The 19277-nt window shown below is 42.9% G+C and overlaps 1 protein-coding gene and 1 non-coding gene across 28 annotated transcripts in view; one reads left to right on the top strand and one right to left on the bottom strand.

Annotated features, from left to right (window-relative positions):
• Kidins220 (kinase D interacting substrate 220) overlaps positions 1-19277 on the bottom strand; it is a 97704-nt gene that overhangs the window by 65910 nt on the left and 12517 nt on the right. For 14 of the 27 annotated variants that reach the window (XM_075984110.1, XM_075984111.1, XM_075984112.1 and 11 more), the window contains exons 3-11: positions 18426-18524; positions 15076-15174; positions 11924-12022; positions 11169-11267; positions 7952-8050; positions 5722-5919; positions 3898-3996; positions 2300-2398; positions 1796-1894 (exon numbers count right to left, since the gene is read on the bottom strand). In XM_075984110.1, coding sequence (XP_075840225.1) covers positions 1796-1894; positions 2300-2398; positions 3898-3996; positions 5722-5919; positions 7952-8050; positions 11169-11267; positions 11924-12022; positions 15076-15174; positions 18426-18524 — 990 coding nt within the window. Of the gene's footprint in view, positions 1-1795; positions 1895-2299; positions 2399-3897; positions 3997-5721; positions 5920-7951; positions 8051-11168; positions 11271-11923; positions 12023-15075; positions 15175-18425; positions 18525-19277 lie in introns of all 27 variants that reach the window. The other 13 variants (XM_075984109.1, XM_075984104.1, XM_075984106.1 and 10 more) reach the window with 1 other exon arrangement.
• LOC142856656 (U6 spliceosomal RNA) lies at positions 7508-7619 on the top strand. Its single transcript, XR_012911697.1, has one exon. It is a non-coding gene; the product is annotated as a U6 spliceosomal RNA (small nuclear RNA).

Here is a 19277-nt window from a genome sequence, read left to right as displayed (position 1 = left end):
CCACTCAACTTCATTCCACATTCTCAAACCTGTGAGAGGTCTAGGAGAGGGCTAAACATCCTCAGAAGACAAAATCTCTGGAAAACATAAGCAAACCCACAAATATACTAAAAATGAACACAGAGCAACAATAGCTAGGTTAAACATCTTTATTTCACAGTTTATTTTTGTGAAATAGTACATGAAAAGACAATTCAAAACTCACATAAGCGTCACTTCAAATACTAAAGGGACAGCGGCCCCATCAGCTGGGTAGCACTTTACTTCATAGGTGCAAAGGCCCCGGATTCTATCTGCAGCATCACAGAGAGCCCCTACAGCCTCCTCTCTGCCCATGCCCAAGAGGGAAAGCACACCAATTCCCAGTACAGAGTGGCCCGTGAGCAACTGTCCATAAGTATGTACTGACTCAGTCTCCCACAGTGACACACAAACGGACTCTAGACAGAATCCTCAGGGAACTCACTAATGACACAAGCAGCCACTTATAAACAGTGGACTCCATGACACCTCTATATAGGGAACTTCAATGTGTTTCTTATCCCAAAATGGAGACACAGAGTCAGCTGAGTCAGTGGCACAACAAGAAAGGAGGTGATGACAGTAAGGTGTCCACAAATAGGCAATACAACAATCCTTTGCTTTTCCTAGTCTGGCTGGCCTCAAACTCACAGAGATCTGCCTACCTCTGCCTCCTGAGAACTGGGATTGAAGGCATCCAGCACTGTTTAAACACTGCATCCAGCACAAGTTTCCATTTCAAAGTCTTTTTTTAACTTTATGCCCTTCCTAATTAAAAAAAATATATCTTTTTTATTTTTATTTATGTATCTGTGTATGAATATGTGCATGTGAATATGTTGTCAGGGAAACAGAAAGACATCAGATCTCCTAGAGCTGGAGATACAGGCAGTTTTTTGAACTGCCCCATGTTGTGCTGGCAACTGGACCATCAATGTAAGTCTACAGTCTACGTGGGAAACACACTGTCCCCAACTCTTCTGTGTTCACTGTAGACTTGTGGTAAGCTACCCCTGAGATGTCCTCCTCAGGTGGTGACCAAGATCAGCTTTCTTAGCTGGTTATGAGCCACAGAAGGAAAAGATAATACACTAAGCCTACTTGCTCCACAAAATAATGCTAGAACAGAATCAAAATGCCCTGTGTGCAATCCCAGCTAGTCATCTCATCACACACACACACCCTGTGTGCAATCCCAGCTAGTCATCTCATCACACACACACACACACACACACACACACACACACACACCCTGTGTGCAATCCCAGCTAGTCATCTCATCACACACACACACACACACACACACACACCCTGTGTGCAATCCCAGCTAGTCATCTCATCACACACACACACACACACACACACCCTGTGTGCAATCCCAGCTAGTCATCTCATCACACACACACACACACACACACACACCCTGTGTGCAATCCCAGCTAGTCATCTCATCACACACACACACACACACACACACACACACCCTGTGTGCAATCCCAGCTAGTCATCTCATCTCATACTCACACACACACACACACACCCTGTGTGCAATCCCAGCTAGTCATCTCATCACACACACACACCCTGTGTGCAATCCCAGCTAGTCATCTCATCTCATACACACACACACACACACACACACACACACACACACACACACCCTGTGTGCAATCCCAGCTAGTCATCTCATCACACACACACACACACACACACACACACACCATGCAGGTCAGTGCACCATCTCTCCACAGGCACTCCACACAGACGTCCTTACCTTGTCCACAGCAGACACCTTAGCTCCCTTATCCAGCAGCAGCTCCACCACTTCAATATTCCTCATCTTGGTGGCCTTTATCAGAGGTGTTTCGCCATCCTGTGGGCACAGACGAGGTTTAAAAACAGGGCTTACTTTATGTCAGTAATCCCATACTCAGTGCTTTCCTTTCCCCAGCCAGTGACTTGTAGGAAATAAATATATTCCTAAGGCATTTTTAACTTTATATCAGAATTACAAATATATTTTCATCATGAACACTTGCACACACAGCTAACTACAACCACCAAAGTCTTGTACAATGTCACATGATTTGAGTGAAGCAAAAATGGCTAATGTGGGGAACCAAGCACAGCTCACAGAGGTTTAAAGCAAATGTGTTCTGCATTCCAAACAGAGTGCAAAGAACACAGCTGTGACTAGCTGACAGCATGCTTTCTGACACAGGGCATCAACGCTGCAATCTGAAGTCACCCAGCTAACAGACCGGAACGGCATCTGTACCTTTGTGCATATCTCAGTGTCAGGGTTGCACTGCAGAATATCTCTCACCATTGTCGCATTTCCCTTCTCAACAGCCCAGTACAATGCAGTCTTATTGTCCTGTATGAGCAGAGAAAACCATGAAAGAAGCAGTATTAAAAAACTGCTCTTTATGAATATAAAGAGGTGGGAAGTAATGTCAATCTGCATGATTTCTAGGATTAACTTCTGAGAAATTCTTCATGAAAGAATCCTAGACAGACTTAGTATTACACTTAAATAAGAAGGAGCGAGCCACAGAGCTGCTAAGTTGTGCTTCTATTTTGTTTCTGTGCTGCGGGGGTGGAGCCCAGGGCCACACATTCTAAGCAGGCACTAGATCGCTGTGTCACATCCATAGCCCTAAAATACACTTGTGTGATGCAGTCAGATTTCAGGAATATAAATGGGTTAGAGGTCACCGACAGCTAAACTCTGCTACTTTGGACAAGTCATTATTAAACATGCTGGCCCAGGTAATTCCATCTGGAATGCCAGATAATACATCTGTCCAGCACTTCTGAAGACAGTGAGTAGGAACGTGTTTCTTACAAATGCAGGCATTATTATCTGTAGTTTTCTTAACCTAGATCCACCGGTACCCTATACTGTCCTGAACATATCCTTTAGCAACCTATCTGGTTCCTTTGATTCACATAGATCCATCAAAACTGATTGAAATAAATGCAAGAGACAGACAGACAAGTAATCAATCAGTGGCCTAAAACAGGTGATCCAGGAACCGTCTAATGAAAATCTACCTTTAACTGAGATGACAACTCCTGTAGTTGCCTCACTAGGTTTCCTATGCCAACCTGTTCCTAAGAGTCCCTAGTCTAAGAAATGTGTCCAACTGCCCAGCCCATAGTACCACTCACACATCTCCAGCTCTCCTTCTCTGTCCTCGGCGGCAGGCTGATGTTCTGTAGCTACAGCAGTCTTTTCACTCCCCATTCTCGAGTTTCATCACACAGTCACCACTGTGCTTCCCCCAAACGTGCTGCTTTCTTTCCTCCTACCTGCCGAAACTCAGCCCATCGTCAAAAGTAGTTCCTATCCCGCCTGCTTGTAAAGGCTCTCCTTTGTTTCCTCTTTCTCTACATCAATGCTCACTTGAATTTTAAAAAATTGTGTGTATGTGCATGTGTGTGTATGTGTGTGCGCACACGTACCCACATACTTATGTGGAAGCTCAGAGATCAGAAGAGGGGGTCAGATCCCTTGAAGCTGGGTTAACACAAGCTGTGAGCCACCCAGCATGGGTGCTGGGAACTGAACCCCAGTCCTCTCCAAGAGCAGCAAGCACCTTTAACCAGTAAACCACCTCTAGCCCCTTGTTTTATTTTTTGAGGCAGGTTTTCACTACAAAGCCTAGAATGGTGTGGAACTTTTTTACTTGTATATGAATTAAAGAGGACATTAATTCTGGAACTTCAGAATAGAGTCACTAAAGCATTAAAACAACAATAACACACAGTCAATGCCTAGGACATACATTTATCTCCAAAGAAAGGAAGAGGAGAGACATCCTGACCACTTGACACAAGTGTTCATGGTGTCCGCAGTCTGGGCGCACATACCTGCCCTCTGATGTCTATGTCAGCATATTTTTGGAGAAGTGCTCGAACAATTTCAACATGGCCACCTCTAACAGCGCCAATCAATACAGTATCCCCACTCTACAAGGGCAGAAAACAAGGTCTGTTAGTAAACAAACACAGTTCTGAAATTAAGGCTACTCATTTATTAATATAATAGATTTCTTCTAAAAAACCTCTTTGAAAAAGAGTATCACTAAAGTGAGATTTTTTATTAACTGATATTTATCTGATATTAGCATCTTATTATTTTGTTGCTAAACAGTAGATCAGTTGTAGACTTGTGTGTTAAGTAAGCCCACGAGCTGTTGCCTGTTTTGGTTCTGAGGGCCTAATGGCTGCGAGTCAACTATTCCCTGAGGGTTACAGGTTCAGCACTGTGGTGTACTATCTTTGCTGCCCCACTAACAGCTTAAATAAACCCTAGGCAGACTAGTTCTAGTGAAGAACGTAAGTGATGGTGTGGGTGAGAACCAGTAAACTGGTAAGGAACCCATTTCTTGTTTCAGTGTACCAGGTACCATTCTAAGCATTGGAAACAAGATAGACAAGGTCCCAGCTCTATGAAAATTTATAGTCTCACAAAGAAAGACAACATACAATAAAATAAATACACCAAGGCAAACACTACACAAATAGGATAGCATATCTGATCAAAAGTAACTGGGTAGCCCCTTTAGACTGGATAGCTAAAGATGACCTTTCCAGACTAGGTAGACGTAAGTAGGCAACAGCTCCCATGGTGTAAAGGTTAGTGCTCTGGACTCTGAATCCAGCCATCTGAGTGCATATCTCGGTGGAACCTGTTCCTTGAAGAAGAGACCTGGTCAGTCATCCTCATCAACTCAGACCATGAAACCCGACATAAACAGGCTGCCCATGCATGCTTCAGCACTGCTGGGGGCACTTCTCACTTTAGATGTAAATAGAGGTAAAATGACAAGCAGGAGTCATATGTGTGGACAGCGTTCTAGCCTGAGAACACAGCAGGTGTACATGGCTGTACCCCACAGCAGGACAAACAAGAGAAGGGACTTAACAGGACTGCAACCTCCTAAATGGGGGAGTGTGACACAAAACAAGGACTGTAAACTAAAAATGTTGTATCAACCAAAGTGCAAGAGAAAGCCATGTATGGCTTCAACAAAGGAGCACATGCATTCAACACCATGCAGACATACAGCAGAGGCAATAGAGGAGTATGTTGTGATTTGTTTTAATAACATGAGAGTATGGCTTAGGCCAGGGAGGATAAGTTTCCCGAGAGTCAGCAGAACCGTATGGGGTAGGTAAAGAAAAGGCATAGCAGAGTAGAACCATTTGCTGAGATGGAGAAAACTGAGGGGAAAATGGTTCAAGGTATTTAAAAACAAAAACAACTCCACTTCCATTTTATTTTGCCATAAGTTTTAAAAGTTACTAAATACGCATTCACATGGAGAGTTCTGAACATATATGTTCAGGAAAGAAGTCAGGCAAGAGAAAAAAAAACCTTAAGCATAAGGCAGCACTTAAGTCCTGGGACAATGAATAACACCAGTCATGAAAAATACCTACAGGGATATTCATCAAAGGGAGTTACAAATTAACCGTACATATGACATTGCCAGTAACAAATTTATTTGACAAAAATAAACAAGGTCTTTAACAAGACTGGAAATTTTAATTTATTAGTTTAAAAAGTAGAAATAAAAACTTCTCTTAAAACAAGCTCATGTCATATGTAAAAACATTTGATGAGAAAGAACCACTAACGAATTTTCCATCTACTTCATCTCCACAGACAAGCTGAGGTAGGTTCCCTACCCGGTCAGGTATGTTCACATATGTCCCAGCATCCAGCAGGTCCTGTACAATCTCTATGTGTCCCTCCTTTGATGCAATCATCAAAGCTGTATTTCCATCCTTATCAGTCAGGTTGACATTCGGATTCCTCTTCAAAATCTCTTTCACTGACTGTGTGTAACCTCCTTTCACTGCCACAATAAGTGCAGTCATTGAATTCTTCGAAGAAAAACAAAGAAATTAGCATATTCTAGAAAACATATTGTGCATACCATAATCAGAAAGCTGTTTTCCATCATTAACAGTTGGGAAGCCAGCGAGATGGCTCAGCGGTTAAGAGTATCCGCTGCTCTTCCAGAGGACGAGAGTTTGAGTCCCAGCACCCACACTGGGTGACTCACAAACAGCTGTAAGTTTAGCTTCAGGAAATCTGATGCCCTCTTCTGGCTTCTGCAGGCACTCACACTCACATGCATATATCCACAGGCAAACACAGGCACATACTCAATATTTCTGACAAGATGCCAATATACATAACCAGACATATACCAAAAGTGGCAGGAGGCATATGTTCAGGTTTTTAATGAAAATTATTCTTTACATTTTGTTGTTGCCCATGTACACAGGCATACATATATGTGAACTCGTGGAGGTCAAGTCATAAGAGTACCACGGGAATCCCAAGGACAGAACGCAGGTCACCAAGCTTAGCAGCAAGTACTTTAACCACTGAGCCATCCCGTATTTTCAGTCTTCAAAAATACATTATTTCTGTTGCGTCATTAGGCTATCTGGAGGTTCAGGTCTTCCAGTGACACTGGACTCGCTTACTGGGAACAAACCCTTTCACAGATGCAACAAAGTTTAAAGGACTCAAAATTCAACATTTTCCAATTTAAATAATCCAAAGTAAAATGGATCAAACTAAGAGTTCTTTATAATAAAATGTTTAAGAAAAACTACAAGAGATGAATTAAAAGCTAAAACACATCTCAATAAAAGTGTAACAAATGATCTTTAATGGTACTTAAAGCCTGTTAACATATTCTATATAGTCCTATAAAATACTAGCCACCTTTCTTACACAGTAAAACAGAACTGGTGGTCATCAGATTATCACAATAGCAGGCTGTTCATCTACTCAATAGCCTGGGAGAGAGGCCAGTGGACATGGGACCTGCTGAGGCTCAAGCAGGATGAAAAGTACCCAGAAGGCCATCATGGAAGAGAGGACACGCTGGACACCATTGCTCTAGGAAGTCCAGCATGAGTTTAACAGACTGCATCATGAGTTGTCCACATAATATAATAATCACACAGGCAGTAGTCCTCCACACAAACATTAGTTCTGAAACATTCTTAGAACCTCTAAGGAAAAGCTATTTGTGAGGCTCCTCATGGCTCTCTGGCACTCTTGACACAGATGAGGTACACAGCTGGTGCTCAATAATGAATTAATAACTGATAGTCAGTTAGACTCGACCAATCTTCAACCTTAACAGCCCACATCTGATGTTCTTAACCTGTTTATTAGACAGGAACAACAGCTTACAGTAAAGATCCCCCGGAGTCTAACGTCACTTTAAAGAAAGACATTTTAATAGAGCATGATGGCTTCCCACAATTGCAATTAAAAGCCAGCTTGGCATGGTGGCACATGCCTTTTGTCCTCGTTCAAGAGGCAGAGGTAGGAGGATCTCTGTGAGTTCAAGGTTAGTCAGATCTACATTGCAAGTTCCATGTCAGCCAGGATACATAATGAAACTCTATCAAAAAATCTTCAAACATTAAAAAAGAAAAAAGTGGGGTGCTCGCTTCAGAAGCACATAAACTAAACTTGGAATGATAGAGAATATTAGCATGGCCTCTGTGCAAGGATGACATGAAAAGGGGGGGACTACTTGATCTGAAGAATTTTTCAGTTTATAAGATTACTGAAAATTTTCTTCATAGTTTTAGTTTCCCAAAATTTATGTATATTAGCAACAGATCCTCAAAGGCAAATATATATTATGTTTTTCCTATCATAACATGCTTATTTCTAAAGTCATTAGCACTTAAGAAATTCCAGCACTTGGCAGCAAAGGCAGGAAAATCTGGACTACACAGTAAAGTTCTATCTCAAAATTAAAAACAAAAACATCATTTAAGAACTCCTGGGAATTTTTTCTAGGTTTGTACTTGATTAACTTATTCCCTTAAAGTAAAAATGTCACTCTACTAGAAGGGCTAAGAGAGGAGAGGTACTTACGGCTCCTTCTTGATCAACATCAGCTCCCATGGCCAACAAATGCTTCACACATTCCAAATGACCTTTCCGGGCAGCCCACACCAAAGGGGTTGTTCCATACTGTTAAATCAGACAGAGAATTTAGGGTTACTTTCAGACAGGTACTAAAAGAAAGCAGCTTGTAATGAAGCTATACTTTGAGAATTTTTAGGTAAGTATTTATACCAGTCATAATTTCATTCCTATATAAAAACCTATATCCCTCATCCTTTTGTCCCGAGTAGTCATTTTGTATGAAATGTCTTTTAATCAACTTTTTTTTTTTTTTTTGGTTTTTCGAGACAGGGTTTCTCTGTGGTTTTGGAGCCTGTCCTGGAACTAGCTCTTGTAGACCAGGCTGGTCTCGAACTCACAGAGATCCGCCTGTCTCTGCCTCCCAAGTGCTGGGATTAAAGGCGTGCGCCACCACCGCCCGGCTTCAACTTTAACTTTTTTAATCAAGATAATTTTTCCACCATTGTCATAGTCCCTAATTTTTAAAAGGCATTCACGGCTTTCTATATTTTGTGATATAATATGAAGTCTAATAGTCTAAAAATTAGCAGCTAAGTGCTAAGCACAGCTCAGACAACATCACATAGTTAAAGCACACGGTCTTTATCACAGAGTGAGCCCAGTTCATAGGACCACATTTTCACACAAGAAAGTGAGGCCCAAAACAGAGTCAAAGTAATAAAGTTATCAAGACGTAGAAAAGCCAAGAGGTGGTGGCACACACCTTTAATCCCAGGACTTGGGTGACAGAAGCAGGTGAATTTCTGAATTCAAAACCAGCCTGGTCTACAGAGGTATTCCTGGCTATGTAGTGTTAAACAAAAGAAACCCTGCCTCAAAAACCAAATAACCAAAAAATAGGGAGAGAAATAACCATGAAACCACCAAGCTTTCAGATCTGCACTCTTAGCCATATCCCAATCAACGTGTCTCCTTGACTACTGCAGCCCACAAACTGTTAAAAGCACCTTTCATGGAACATGACCAGAAAGCATCAAGAACTAACAACCAGGCATAAACGAATGCTGTCCAATCAATAGGTGGAAATATCCAAAGTGTGCTTTATGTCCATGAAAACTTGAACAGTTATAAACATTAAATAACCCCTGACAGTCTGTTGAACAGAGCAAAAAAAAAAAAAACAAACTATTATTCTGCATTGCCAATACATTAAGAAGCTACTAGTCTGTATGACTTAAGTGTGTAAAATGTAGATAGTGTGACTATAAATTTTTACTTTTACTTAATTTTAAATTAAATCTAAATAGCTCTGTGTGGCTAGTTTCTATAAGAGACATCAGCCACACTCTTGGAAACTGTACCCCTGAAAACCCTTGAGAGATGGGTCCTTGTGGCACAGCAAGCGGGAGCATACGCCAACCAAAAGGAGGGGTATGAGGAGACCAGAACAGGCTGAGAGAGATGGGTAAGGGATGCAGGAAAACACTCAAATTTTACTCCTCCATCCGTAGTGTTCCCAGCCTCCTGCCTTGTAGGTAACATGCTGTCTTCCTGAAGCACCTCCTCTAACCCCACAACACAATATCCTAGGTATTCTTAAGGATAACAGACATGCACACTTACTACTCATTAAGACAGCCTTAGTTTTATGAATCAGACATAAGTTCTCATCCTTCAAGCACCCATCGCATTTGGTCCCTTCTCAGAGAATGACATGCGGGAGTATTTGCTAGAACATCTGTCCTTTCTCTCTTCCATCACTCCATGTGTTACCTTCTCAGAAAATGACATGCGAGAGTATTTGCTAGAACATCTGTCCTTTCTCTCTTCCATCACTGCATGTGTTACCTTCTCAGAGAATGACATGCGGGAGTATTTGCTAGAACATCTGTCCTTTCTCTCTTCCATCACTCCATGTGTTACCTTCTCAGAGAATGACATGCAAGAGTATATGCTAGAAGGTCTGTCCTTCCTCTTCCTTCTCACTGGCCAACTCCTCCTGACCCTAAAGAACAGCCATCTCAATACTACCTTTACTAAAGAACAGCCATTTCAATACTACCTTTACAAAGAAATGCAGCTCTCTGGTAAGAATTTCTTTACCTTGCTTCCTATCTGCTACATACTGGCTTTTCAGTTAGTGCTCAACCCATCTCAATAACTCTATTACCTTCTTCTCAAGTTCAAATTCTGATCTTTCCCCCCAAATAGAATCCTTTCGTGTACACGTTTCCCATAGTCTCAGCACACCCTCCTGAGGGCCAGGCTTCCTTCATATACACTTCAGATCCTATCTCCCTCTTTTTCATCACATCACCCAACTGTTTCCTCTCCTATCACATCCTCCCATCCTGCTCCTCCCTTCCCCTTAGGTCTCTGGTTCAAGTCCTGACAGTTCAGGCTTTCCTTGGCTAACCAACTGTCCTGGATAATTGTGTGTGTCAACTTGACACAAGCTATAGAGTCATCAGGGGAAAGAACCTCAGCTGAAGAAATGCCTCCTTGAGATCCAGCTGTAAGGCATTGTCTCATTTAGTGACCACTGGGGGAGGGCCCAGCCCATGGTGGGTGGGGTCATCATTCGGCTGCTGGTTCTGGGTTTTATAAGAAAGCAGGCTGAGCAAGCCATGGGGAGCAAGCCAGTAAGCACCACTCCTCCATGGCCTCTGCATCAGCTCCTGCCTCTGGGATCCTGCCCTGCTGAGTTCCTGTCCTGCCTTCTTGATGATGGACTGTGATGTGGAGGAGTCTTGCTCTTTGGTCACGGTGTTTCATCACAGCAATAGTGATTTAACTGAGACAACTTTCCCAGCAGCCTTCCCTCTTAAAAGCCCTTCACTGCCCTTCCTTCCACACTTCAAACGAAACTTGCAACCATTGTTTCCAATCAGCACACCACCGGCTCTAGAAATCTAAGCATGAGAGAAAAAGAGAATCAAACTTAAATTTTAAGATCATTTTCACACAAACAATGTAGGTAAGATTGAAAGGAGGAAGAAGAGCTATGTATAATAGAAAACTTCAAACAATGAAGACACAGGTCCACTAACTATGTCTTTTGAGAATAATGAATTTAATGTAATAAACATCAAGATAACACTTGGTCCATAACTCAGAGGACCCATCAATAAGCTTTGCATCTATAAAAATGTTAGAATACAAAGCTAAGATATATCAGAGATGTTTATAACGTGGACACTCCATGTGAGAGACTCTAACTCACCTTGTCAGAGCAATTGACTTTGGCGCCATTCTGCAGCAGGAGATGCACTATGTCAGCATGGCCTCTGCCTGCTGCCCAAATGATTGGGTAGACACTGTACTGCTGGGAAACATGGGTACATACGAGGATGGAGGAAGGAGAAAGTCTTTTAGACGGACATTTACAACACAAATTTACTAATAAATACCAGCAGAATTAACACAAACTAATATTTCTTTAATCAAGTTAGAGACCATCCCCCACTTTAAAAACACAAATACTCCATAATACATAATTAAAACTAAGACGTGTTAAGCCTTAAATAAACATATGTTATCAACACATTAGTTTCTGCGGAGTTAACATATTTATTGTAATTAGCCAGTGAGTATGATTAATAAGCAGACTAAGAAGTAAAAAGCGTGTACACAAATATATAGAATGTACAGAAAAAAGGTATGGCTTCTTGGTAAACATCTTTTCAAGAAACTCAGGGAAAGGATGCACCCACAGTAAGATAACCAAGGAATTCACAACTTCCTTTTGAAATGCTACACAATTATGGTTAACATTCAAGTTCAAAGCTTGCTTTTTCACTGGAAAAACTGAGAAAAGACAATGTATAAAATTTTCTTTGTATCTTACAATGGCATTCTATATGATATTCCGTATGATCTAAAAACTCTCCACCCACTATGAAATATAAAAATCCTGCAGCATTCTGTAAGAAAACTTACTATTTACATTACAAATTCACTTTTTTTGTTAATGCTTACCAAACCAGTGACACTTGGGTTGGCACCGTGAGAAAGAAGCAACTGGACAACATCAGTCCTGCCTTTGTAGCACGCCCACATGAGAGCTGTCCATCCCCCCTGGACGACAAAAGAGGCATGTGAAATTGTACCAATTCAAGCAAGGAACGCCTTTAATCAGGTCCTCTATGAATATCTTTGTAACACCATTATTTCATAAAGATAATGGTCTTAAATCCTCAAAGTCCTCAGAATATACAACAGAACATGAACTGAACAACCTGCTGAGTCTGTAAGTGATCACTGCAAAGTTTGTATAGTAAACATCATAGAAACTGAACGAAGGACATTCATGCTTCTAAAAGTCACTTTGGCTTACAGTCAGATGCCCAGGGAGCAAGGAGAAGCGCGAAGGCTCTACTACATACAGCAGGAGTACCCAGAAGGGGACAGGGGTCCTAATATTTGGGAGGCATTTCACATCTAAACTAAGTACATAGGATCATAGAAATAAAGTCCTTGTGAGGCATAATATACTATGAAGAGAAAGACAGAAAGCTGCAGTGTCTTCCAAACTTAAACCACATGTACTTTGTTAGCCTCCACCAGCTAAGTAATGTGTGCCAAGACAGATGACTTCCTTCCTTGCTTGTACTGTTAAAATTAACTTCATAGAAGGTCAAACATTAAACATTTCCTTAGGCATCTTTTGGCCATTTGAGATTCTTCTGTTGAGAATTCTCTGTTTAGTTCTGTACCCCATTTTTCAATTGGGTTATTTAGAATTTTGATGTCTAATTTCTTGAGTTCTTTATATATTTTGGAGATCAGTCCTTTGTCTAATGAGGGGTAGGTGAAGATCTTTTCCACTCAGTAGGCTGCCCTTTTTTTTTTTTATTGACTGTGTCCTTTGCTTTACAGAGTTTCTCAGTTTCAGGAGGTCCTATGTATTTATTGTTGTTCTCAGTGTCTGTGCTACTGGGATTATATTAAGGAAGTGGTCTCCTGTACCCATGCATTGAAGACTACTTCCCACTAAGGAAGTGGTCTCCTGTACCCATGCATTGAAGACTACTTCCCACTTTCTCTTCTATCAGGTTCAGTGTGGTCAGATTTATATTGAGGTCTTTAATCCATTTGGATTTGAGTTTTATGAATCTATTTTTATTCTTCTACATGTTGACATCCAGTATGCCAGAACTACATTCAACATCTTTAGCCATCAGGGAAATGCAAATCAAAAAAACTCTGAGATACCATCTTACACCTGACAGAATGGGTAAGATCAAAAACATCAATGATAGCTTATGCTGGAGAGGATGTGGAGTAAGGGGAACACTCATCCATTCCTGGTGGGAATGAAAACTTGTACAACCACTTCAGAAATCAGTATGGTGGTTTCTCATAAAATTGGGAATCAACCTACCTCAGGATCCAGCAATACCACTCTTGGGCATATACCCAAAAGATGCTCAATCATGCTACAAAGGCATTTGTTCAACTATGTTCGTGTAGAACGTGGAAACAACCTAGATGACCCTCAACTGAAGAATGGATAAAGAAAATGTGGCACATTTACATATTAGAGTACTACTCAACAGGAAAAAAAAACAATAACATCTTGAATTTTACATGCAAATGGATGGGATTAAAAAACACTATCCTGAGTGAGGTAATCCAGACTCAAAAAGATGAATACTAGCTATAAACAAAGGATATTGAGCCTGCAGTTCATGATCCTAGAGAAGCTAAGTAATAATATGAACCTTAAGAAAACCATATGTAGATCTACCTGGAAAGTCAAAACAGACAAGATCACCTGACAAAATTAGGAGCATGGGATGGGGGGAGAAGGGAGGATGGAAGGGGAAAAGAAGGGGAGAAAGGGAGGAGTGAGGAGTACTGGAGGGAATGGTATAGTCGAGAAGGAGGAAGGACAGAGATGAGAGCAAGGAAAGAGATATCTTGACTGAGGGAGCCATTATAGGGTTAGCAAGAAACCTGGCTCTAGAGAAATGACCCCAGCTAAGACCCTAAGCAATAGAGGATAGGGGGCCCGTCTTGACTTGTCCTGTAGTCAGACTGATGAAAATCTTAAATATCACCATAGAATCTTCATGCCGCAACTGATGGAAACAGAGGCACAGACCTGCATCGGAGCGCTGGCCTGAGCTCCCAAAGTCCGGTTGAAGAGTGGGAGGAATGAGATTATTAGCAAAGAGGTCAAGACCATAATGGGTATACCCACTGAAACAATCTACCTGAGCTAATTTAGGGAGCTCACCAACGCCAGCCGAACAGGGAAATAACAAGCATAGGACTAAACTAGACCCTCTGATTGTGGTTGACAGTTGCATGGCTGGGGCAGACTGAGGGGCCACTGGAAGATTTATCCCTACTACAGGTACTGGCTTTTTGGGAACCTATTCTCTTTAGATGGATACCTTGCTCAGCCTAGATATAGTAGGTAGGGCCTTGCCCTCTCTGAGGAGTAGATGGTGGTAAGGGTAGGGAAGGTGGAGGGAATGGGAGGAGGAGAGGGAGTGGGAAGTTGGATTGGTAAGTATGTAAAATTAAAAAAAAAATGATAACTTGTTTTCTTTTTTAAATAAGTAAATGAAGGCACAACATACCCAAACCTATGGGACACCAAAATAAATAAATAAAAGGGGGGGAGGTCAAACGTCTTACAGAATAAAACAAAAATGATCTTTTTTCTCACTTTTATGCTTTATCCAGATCATGATCAAACAGGAGGTCATGTCCTATGAGAACCGTTGTCTTCACAGACAGCAGCTTGGACATATTACATTTATATTTAAAAAAATCTACAAATATTACAAAAACTATAACTTACCCAAAACATTTTAAACTGACATACCTCTTAAAGTCTGATTCAAATGAAATAAGTTTGTTTTAAATACTAAGTTATGACCTATCTAAGAATGAGCTGAGAACTTCATTCCTCAACAAGCTGAAATGATGACTATTCTAAACAGGAGACACTATAACATCAGCATTTAAAACATTCTTGAATCATTCAGCATCCAGCCCCAAGGTGAAGAACAAAAAGACGCTATTTTAAAAATAAAGTACAGACAAGGATTCCTGTGTCCCCATCACTGTTAGTGACTTTCAGTAACTAATGCCGCCCTGCAAAAGAATGCACGTACCATGTCACGGTGCTCCAGATTGGCCCCACACTTAAGCAGCTCCTCCACAATGTGGATGTGGCCTTCTTTAGATGCAGATATAAGAGCTGTCCAGTTATCCTTGAGAAATATTCAAAATGACACATTTCAAAATAAGAAACAACATTCCCAAGTGTGGAATACACTTGAATTTACATACCAAATGACTGTCCAAACTGTCAGGACGTACCCCATGCTAAGCCTCTGTGGAACAACATGGAAGCTGTCTTTAAGACTTTACCTGTCTGCCTCAGGACTGACATCTGTCTGCATCAGGACTGTCACCTGCCTGCGTCAGGACTGTCACCCGCCTGCGTCAGGACTGTCACCCGCCTGCGTCAGGACTGTCACCCGCCTGCGTCAGGACTGTCACCCGCCTGCGTCAGGACTGTCACCTGCCTGTGTCAGGGCTGTCACCCGCCTGCGTCAGGACTGTCACCTGTCTGCGTCAGGACTGTCACCCGCCTGCGTCAGGACTGTCACCTGCCTGTGTCAGGGCTGTCACCCGCCTGCGTCAGGACTGCCACCCGTCTGCGTCAGGACTGTCACCCGCCTGCGTCAGGACTGTCACCTGTCTGCGTCAGGACTGTCACCCGCCTGCGTCAGGACTGTCACCTGTCTGCGTCAGGACTGTCACCTGCCTGTGTCAGGACTGTCACCCGCCTGCGTCAGGACTGTCACCAGCCTGCGTCAGGACTGTCACCCGCCTGCGTCAGGACTGTCACCCGCCTGCGTCAGGACTGTCACCCGCCTGCGTCAGGACTGTCACCCGCCTGCGTCAGGACTGTCACCTGCCTGTGTCAGGGCTGTCACCCGCCTGCGTCAGGACTGTCACCTGTCTGCGTCAGGACTGTCACCCGCCTGCGTCAGGACTGTCACCTGCCTGTGTCAGGGCTGTCACCCGCCTGCGTCAGGACTGCCACCCGTCTGCGTCAGGACTGTCACCCGCCTGCGTCAGGACTGTCACCTGTCTGCGTCAGGACTGTCACCCGCCTGCGTCAGGACTGTCACCAGCCTGCGTCAGGACTGTCACCCGCCTGTGTCAGGACTGTCACCCGCCTGCGTCAGGACTGTCACCCGCCTGCGTCAGGACTGTCACCCGCCTGTGTCAGGACTGCCACCCGCCTGCGTCAGGACTGTCACCAGCCTGCGTCAGGACTGTCACCCGCCTGCGTCAGGACTGCCACCTGTCTGCATCAGGACTGTCACCCGCCTGTGTCAGGACTGTCACCCGTCTGCGTCAGGACTGTCACCTGTCTGCGTCAGGACTGCCACCTGTCTGCGTCAGGACTGTCACCTGTCTGCGTCAGGACTGTCACCCGCCTGTGTCAGGACTGTCACCCGTCTGCGTCAGGACTGTCACCTGTCTGCGTCAGGACTGTCACCTGCCTGTGTCAGGACTGTCACCTGCCTGTGTCAGGACTGTCACCTGCCTGCGTCAGGACTGTCACCCGTCTGCGTCAGGACTGTCACCCGCCTGCGTCAGGACTGTCACCTGTCTGTGTCAGGACTGTCACCTTCCTGCGTCAGGACTGTCACCCGCCTGCGTCAGGACTGTCACCTGTCTGCATCAGGACTGTCACCTGCCTGCATCAGGACTGTCACCTGCCTGCGTCAGGACTGTCACCTGTCTGTGTCAGGACTGTCACCTGCCTGCGTCAGGACTGCCACCCGTCTGTATCAGGACTGTCACCTGCCTGCGTCAGGAATAACAGTACAGAGAACAGCGTCACAGGTGCTGGTCGAGGCTCCTCCCTGGACTTCTCATCACACACCGTTTGTAGAAAGAAGAGAAGCTGACCACCATAAACCTCGAGGACAATCCTGCAGCTACTACCTGCTACTCAAATTAAAGCGTCTGTAACCCAATGTGAGGACACATGCATGCAGTATTAAAGTACAGCTTCTGCAAGTGTGGAGGTTAGAAGTTTTGTGACAAAGACCTAGACTCTCTTGTTTTGTAAATAAAGAACAGAATTGTCCTAACTTTTATTTACGGCAGCAGTTCTCACCCTGTGGGTAATAACCCCTTTGACAAACCTCTATCTCTAAAAATATTTACATTATAATTTGTAACAGTAACAAAATTACAGTTGTGAAGTAGCAACAAAAATAATTTTGTGTTGGGGGTCACCACAATATGAGGAACAGTATTAAAGGACCACAGCATTAGGAAGGAAGGTTGAGAACCACTGCTTTAGGGAGTGATTAATTCAAATGATCACACCACGAGCAGTGGCACATGCTTTTAATCCCAGCACTGGAGGGGCAGAGGAAGGTCTACACAGTGAGACCCTGTCTTAAAAATAAAAAATTCAAATGGTCACTCAGAGCAAAAGAATGTAGATTCTTGCTTCTGTGTGATCCTAAAAGTAACTGGAAGAATACAGGGAAACCCAAAGGAAACAGGATGGTGATTTGTACCTCAAAAATAGTATCAGAAGGGACCATTATTAAGCATAACATGATCTATAAGTTACAATTATAGTCATTAACAGCACAGCTCATACATAGAAATATTGTAAAGACACTTGATTTTACAGATATGAGGTTCAGGCTTGCCATGTACAGAGGGAAAAACAAGAAGGAACCAAAATACTTGGTTGTAAGCAAAAAATTCTCTCTTGATTAAAAATACAAAACAACAACAACAAAATCTATGTAGCAAATTAGGCCAAGGTGAGATAGATCTCAAAGCACTTTTAAAAATATTTATTTGTTCGTTTCTTATTTATTTACTTACTCATTTATTTATAGAAGGAGCCTAACAGGGGGCTGTAGAGATGGCTCAGTGGTTAAGAGAACCGGCTGCTCTTCCAAAGGTCCTGAGTTCAGTTCCCAGCAACCACATGGTGGCTCACAACCATCTGTAATGAGATCTGGCGCCCTCCTCCGGCGTGTGGGCATACATGGAGGCAGAACATTGTATACATAATAAATAAATCTTTTTTTTTAAAAAAAAAAAAGAAGCCAGGCGGTGGTGGCGCACGCCTTTAATCCCAGCACTTGGGAGGCAGAGGCAGGCAGATCTCTGTGAGTTCAAGACCAGCCTGGTCTACAAGAGCTAGTTCCAGGACAGGCTCCAAAGCCACAGAGAAACCCTGTCTCGAAAAAAAAAAGAAGGAGTCTGACTATCCTGGAACTCTCTATGTAGACCAGGCTGGCCTGGAACTCAAAAGTCCCACCTACTTCTGCCTCCTGAGTACTGGGATTGGGATTAAAGACACAAACTACCACATCAAGCCCTCAAAGTACAATTTTTAATCATTTTTCTTTAATCACTCTGATGAACAAATTAAAGAAGGGCTACTGAGTAGATGCTTTATGCATACCAGATCTTCCAGGTTGCAGTTGGCTCCATTCTTAATCAGTTCTTTCACTATTTCCACATTGCCCTGTTCAGCAGCTATCATCAGCGGTGTCTGGCCACACTGGAAAACAAACAGCACAGCGAGCTTAGCAGCATAACGTGCTCTCACTCCAACACTGAGAAGGTCCACACTTACCTGCTCACAAAGGTATGCAAAGCCCAGACGTATTCCCTGTGGTTATGGAATTTATCAACAGCTTTGAACCTATAGGTTCAGTTTACTGATGATCAAAAAGTCATAAGCTAATTAGAGTACATAGCTCAGTGATGGACACATGCCTCAGGTGTGCAAGGCCCTGCGATCAATCTCCAGAAAAATAAATGAATACCAAAGTCAGAAATGTAACTTTCCAGGGCTGGCTCAGTTTTATTCCTAAAGATAGAAGAGTTACTTTGTAATCTGAATCTTAAAGTCTATTATTTCTAGATTCTGTTACTTTATGTTCAACCAAGCTAGCAGCCACAGCTATAGAAATAAAAGTAATCTGCCAGCAGGATAACATTATCCTAGCATTTGAAGATGAGTCACTAAAAGTCTCCTCCATATCATGGCTTACATACTCCACCAAATCACAAGCCTACTGTTTTCTAAAATGAAGAGGATTAAAAATCCCCTAATCCTTCATTGTTGGAATGTATCCCTCAAAGTTTATACACTGAAAACTCAATACAACACAATATTGAGTGGCAGGGACTTGAAGAGGCATTTAGGTCACGGGAGCACAACCTCATGGATCAATGAATGGCATTACTGTGCAGGTGGGTTAGTTGCTGTAGCAATGAGATCTTAATAAAAGAAGAATTTGGCTCCCTT

The sequence above is a fragment of the Microtus pennsylvanicus genome, chromosome 8 (genome assembly GCF_037038515.1).
Source record: "Microtus pennsylvanicus isolate mMicPen1 chromosome 8, mMicPen1.hap1, whole genome shotgun sequence".
Lineage (NCBI taxonomy): Eukaryota > Metazoa > Chordata > Mammalia > Rodentia > Cricetidae > Microtus > Microtus pennsylvanicus.
This window is presented reverse-complemented; position numbering and strand designations above follow the sequence as displayed.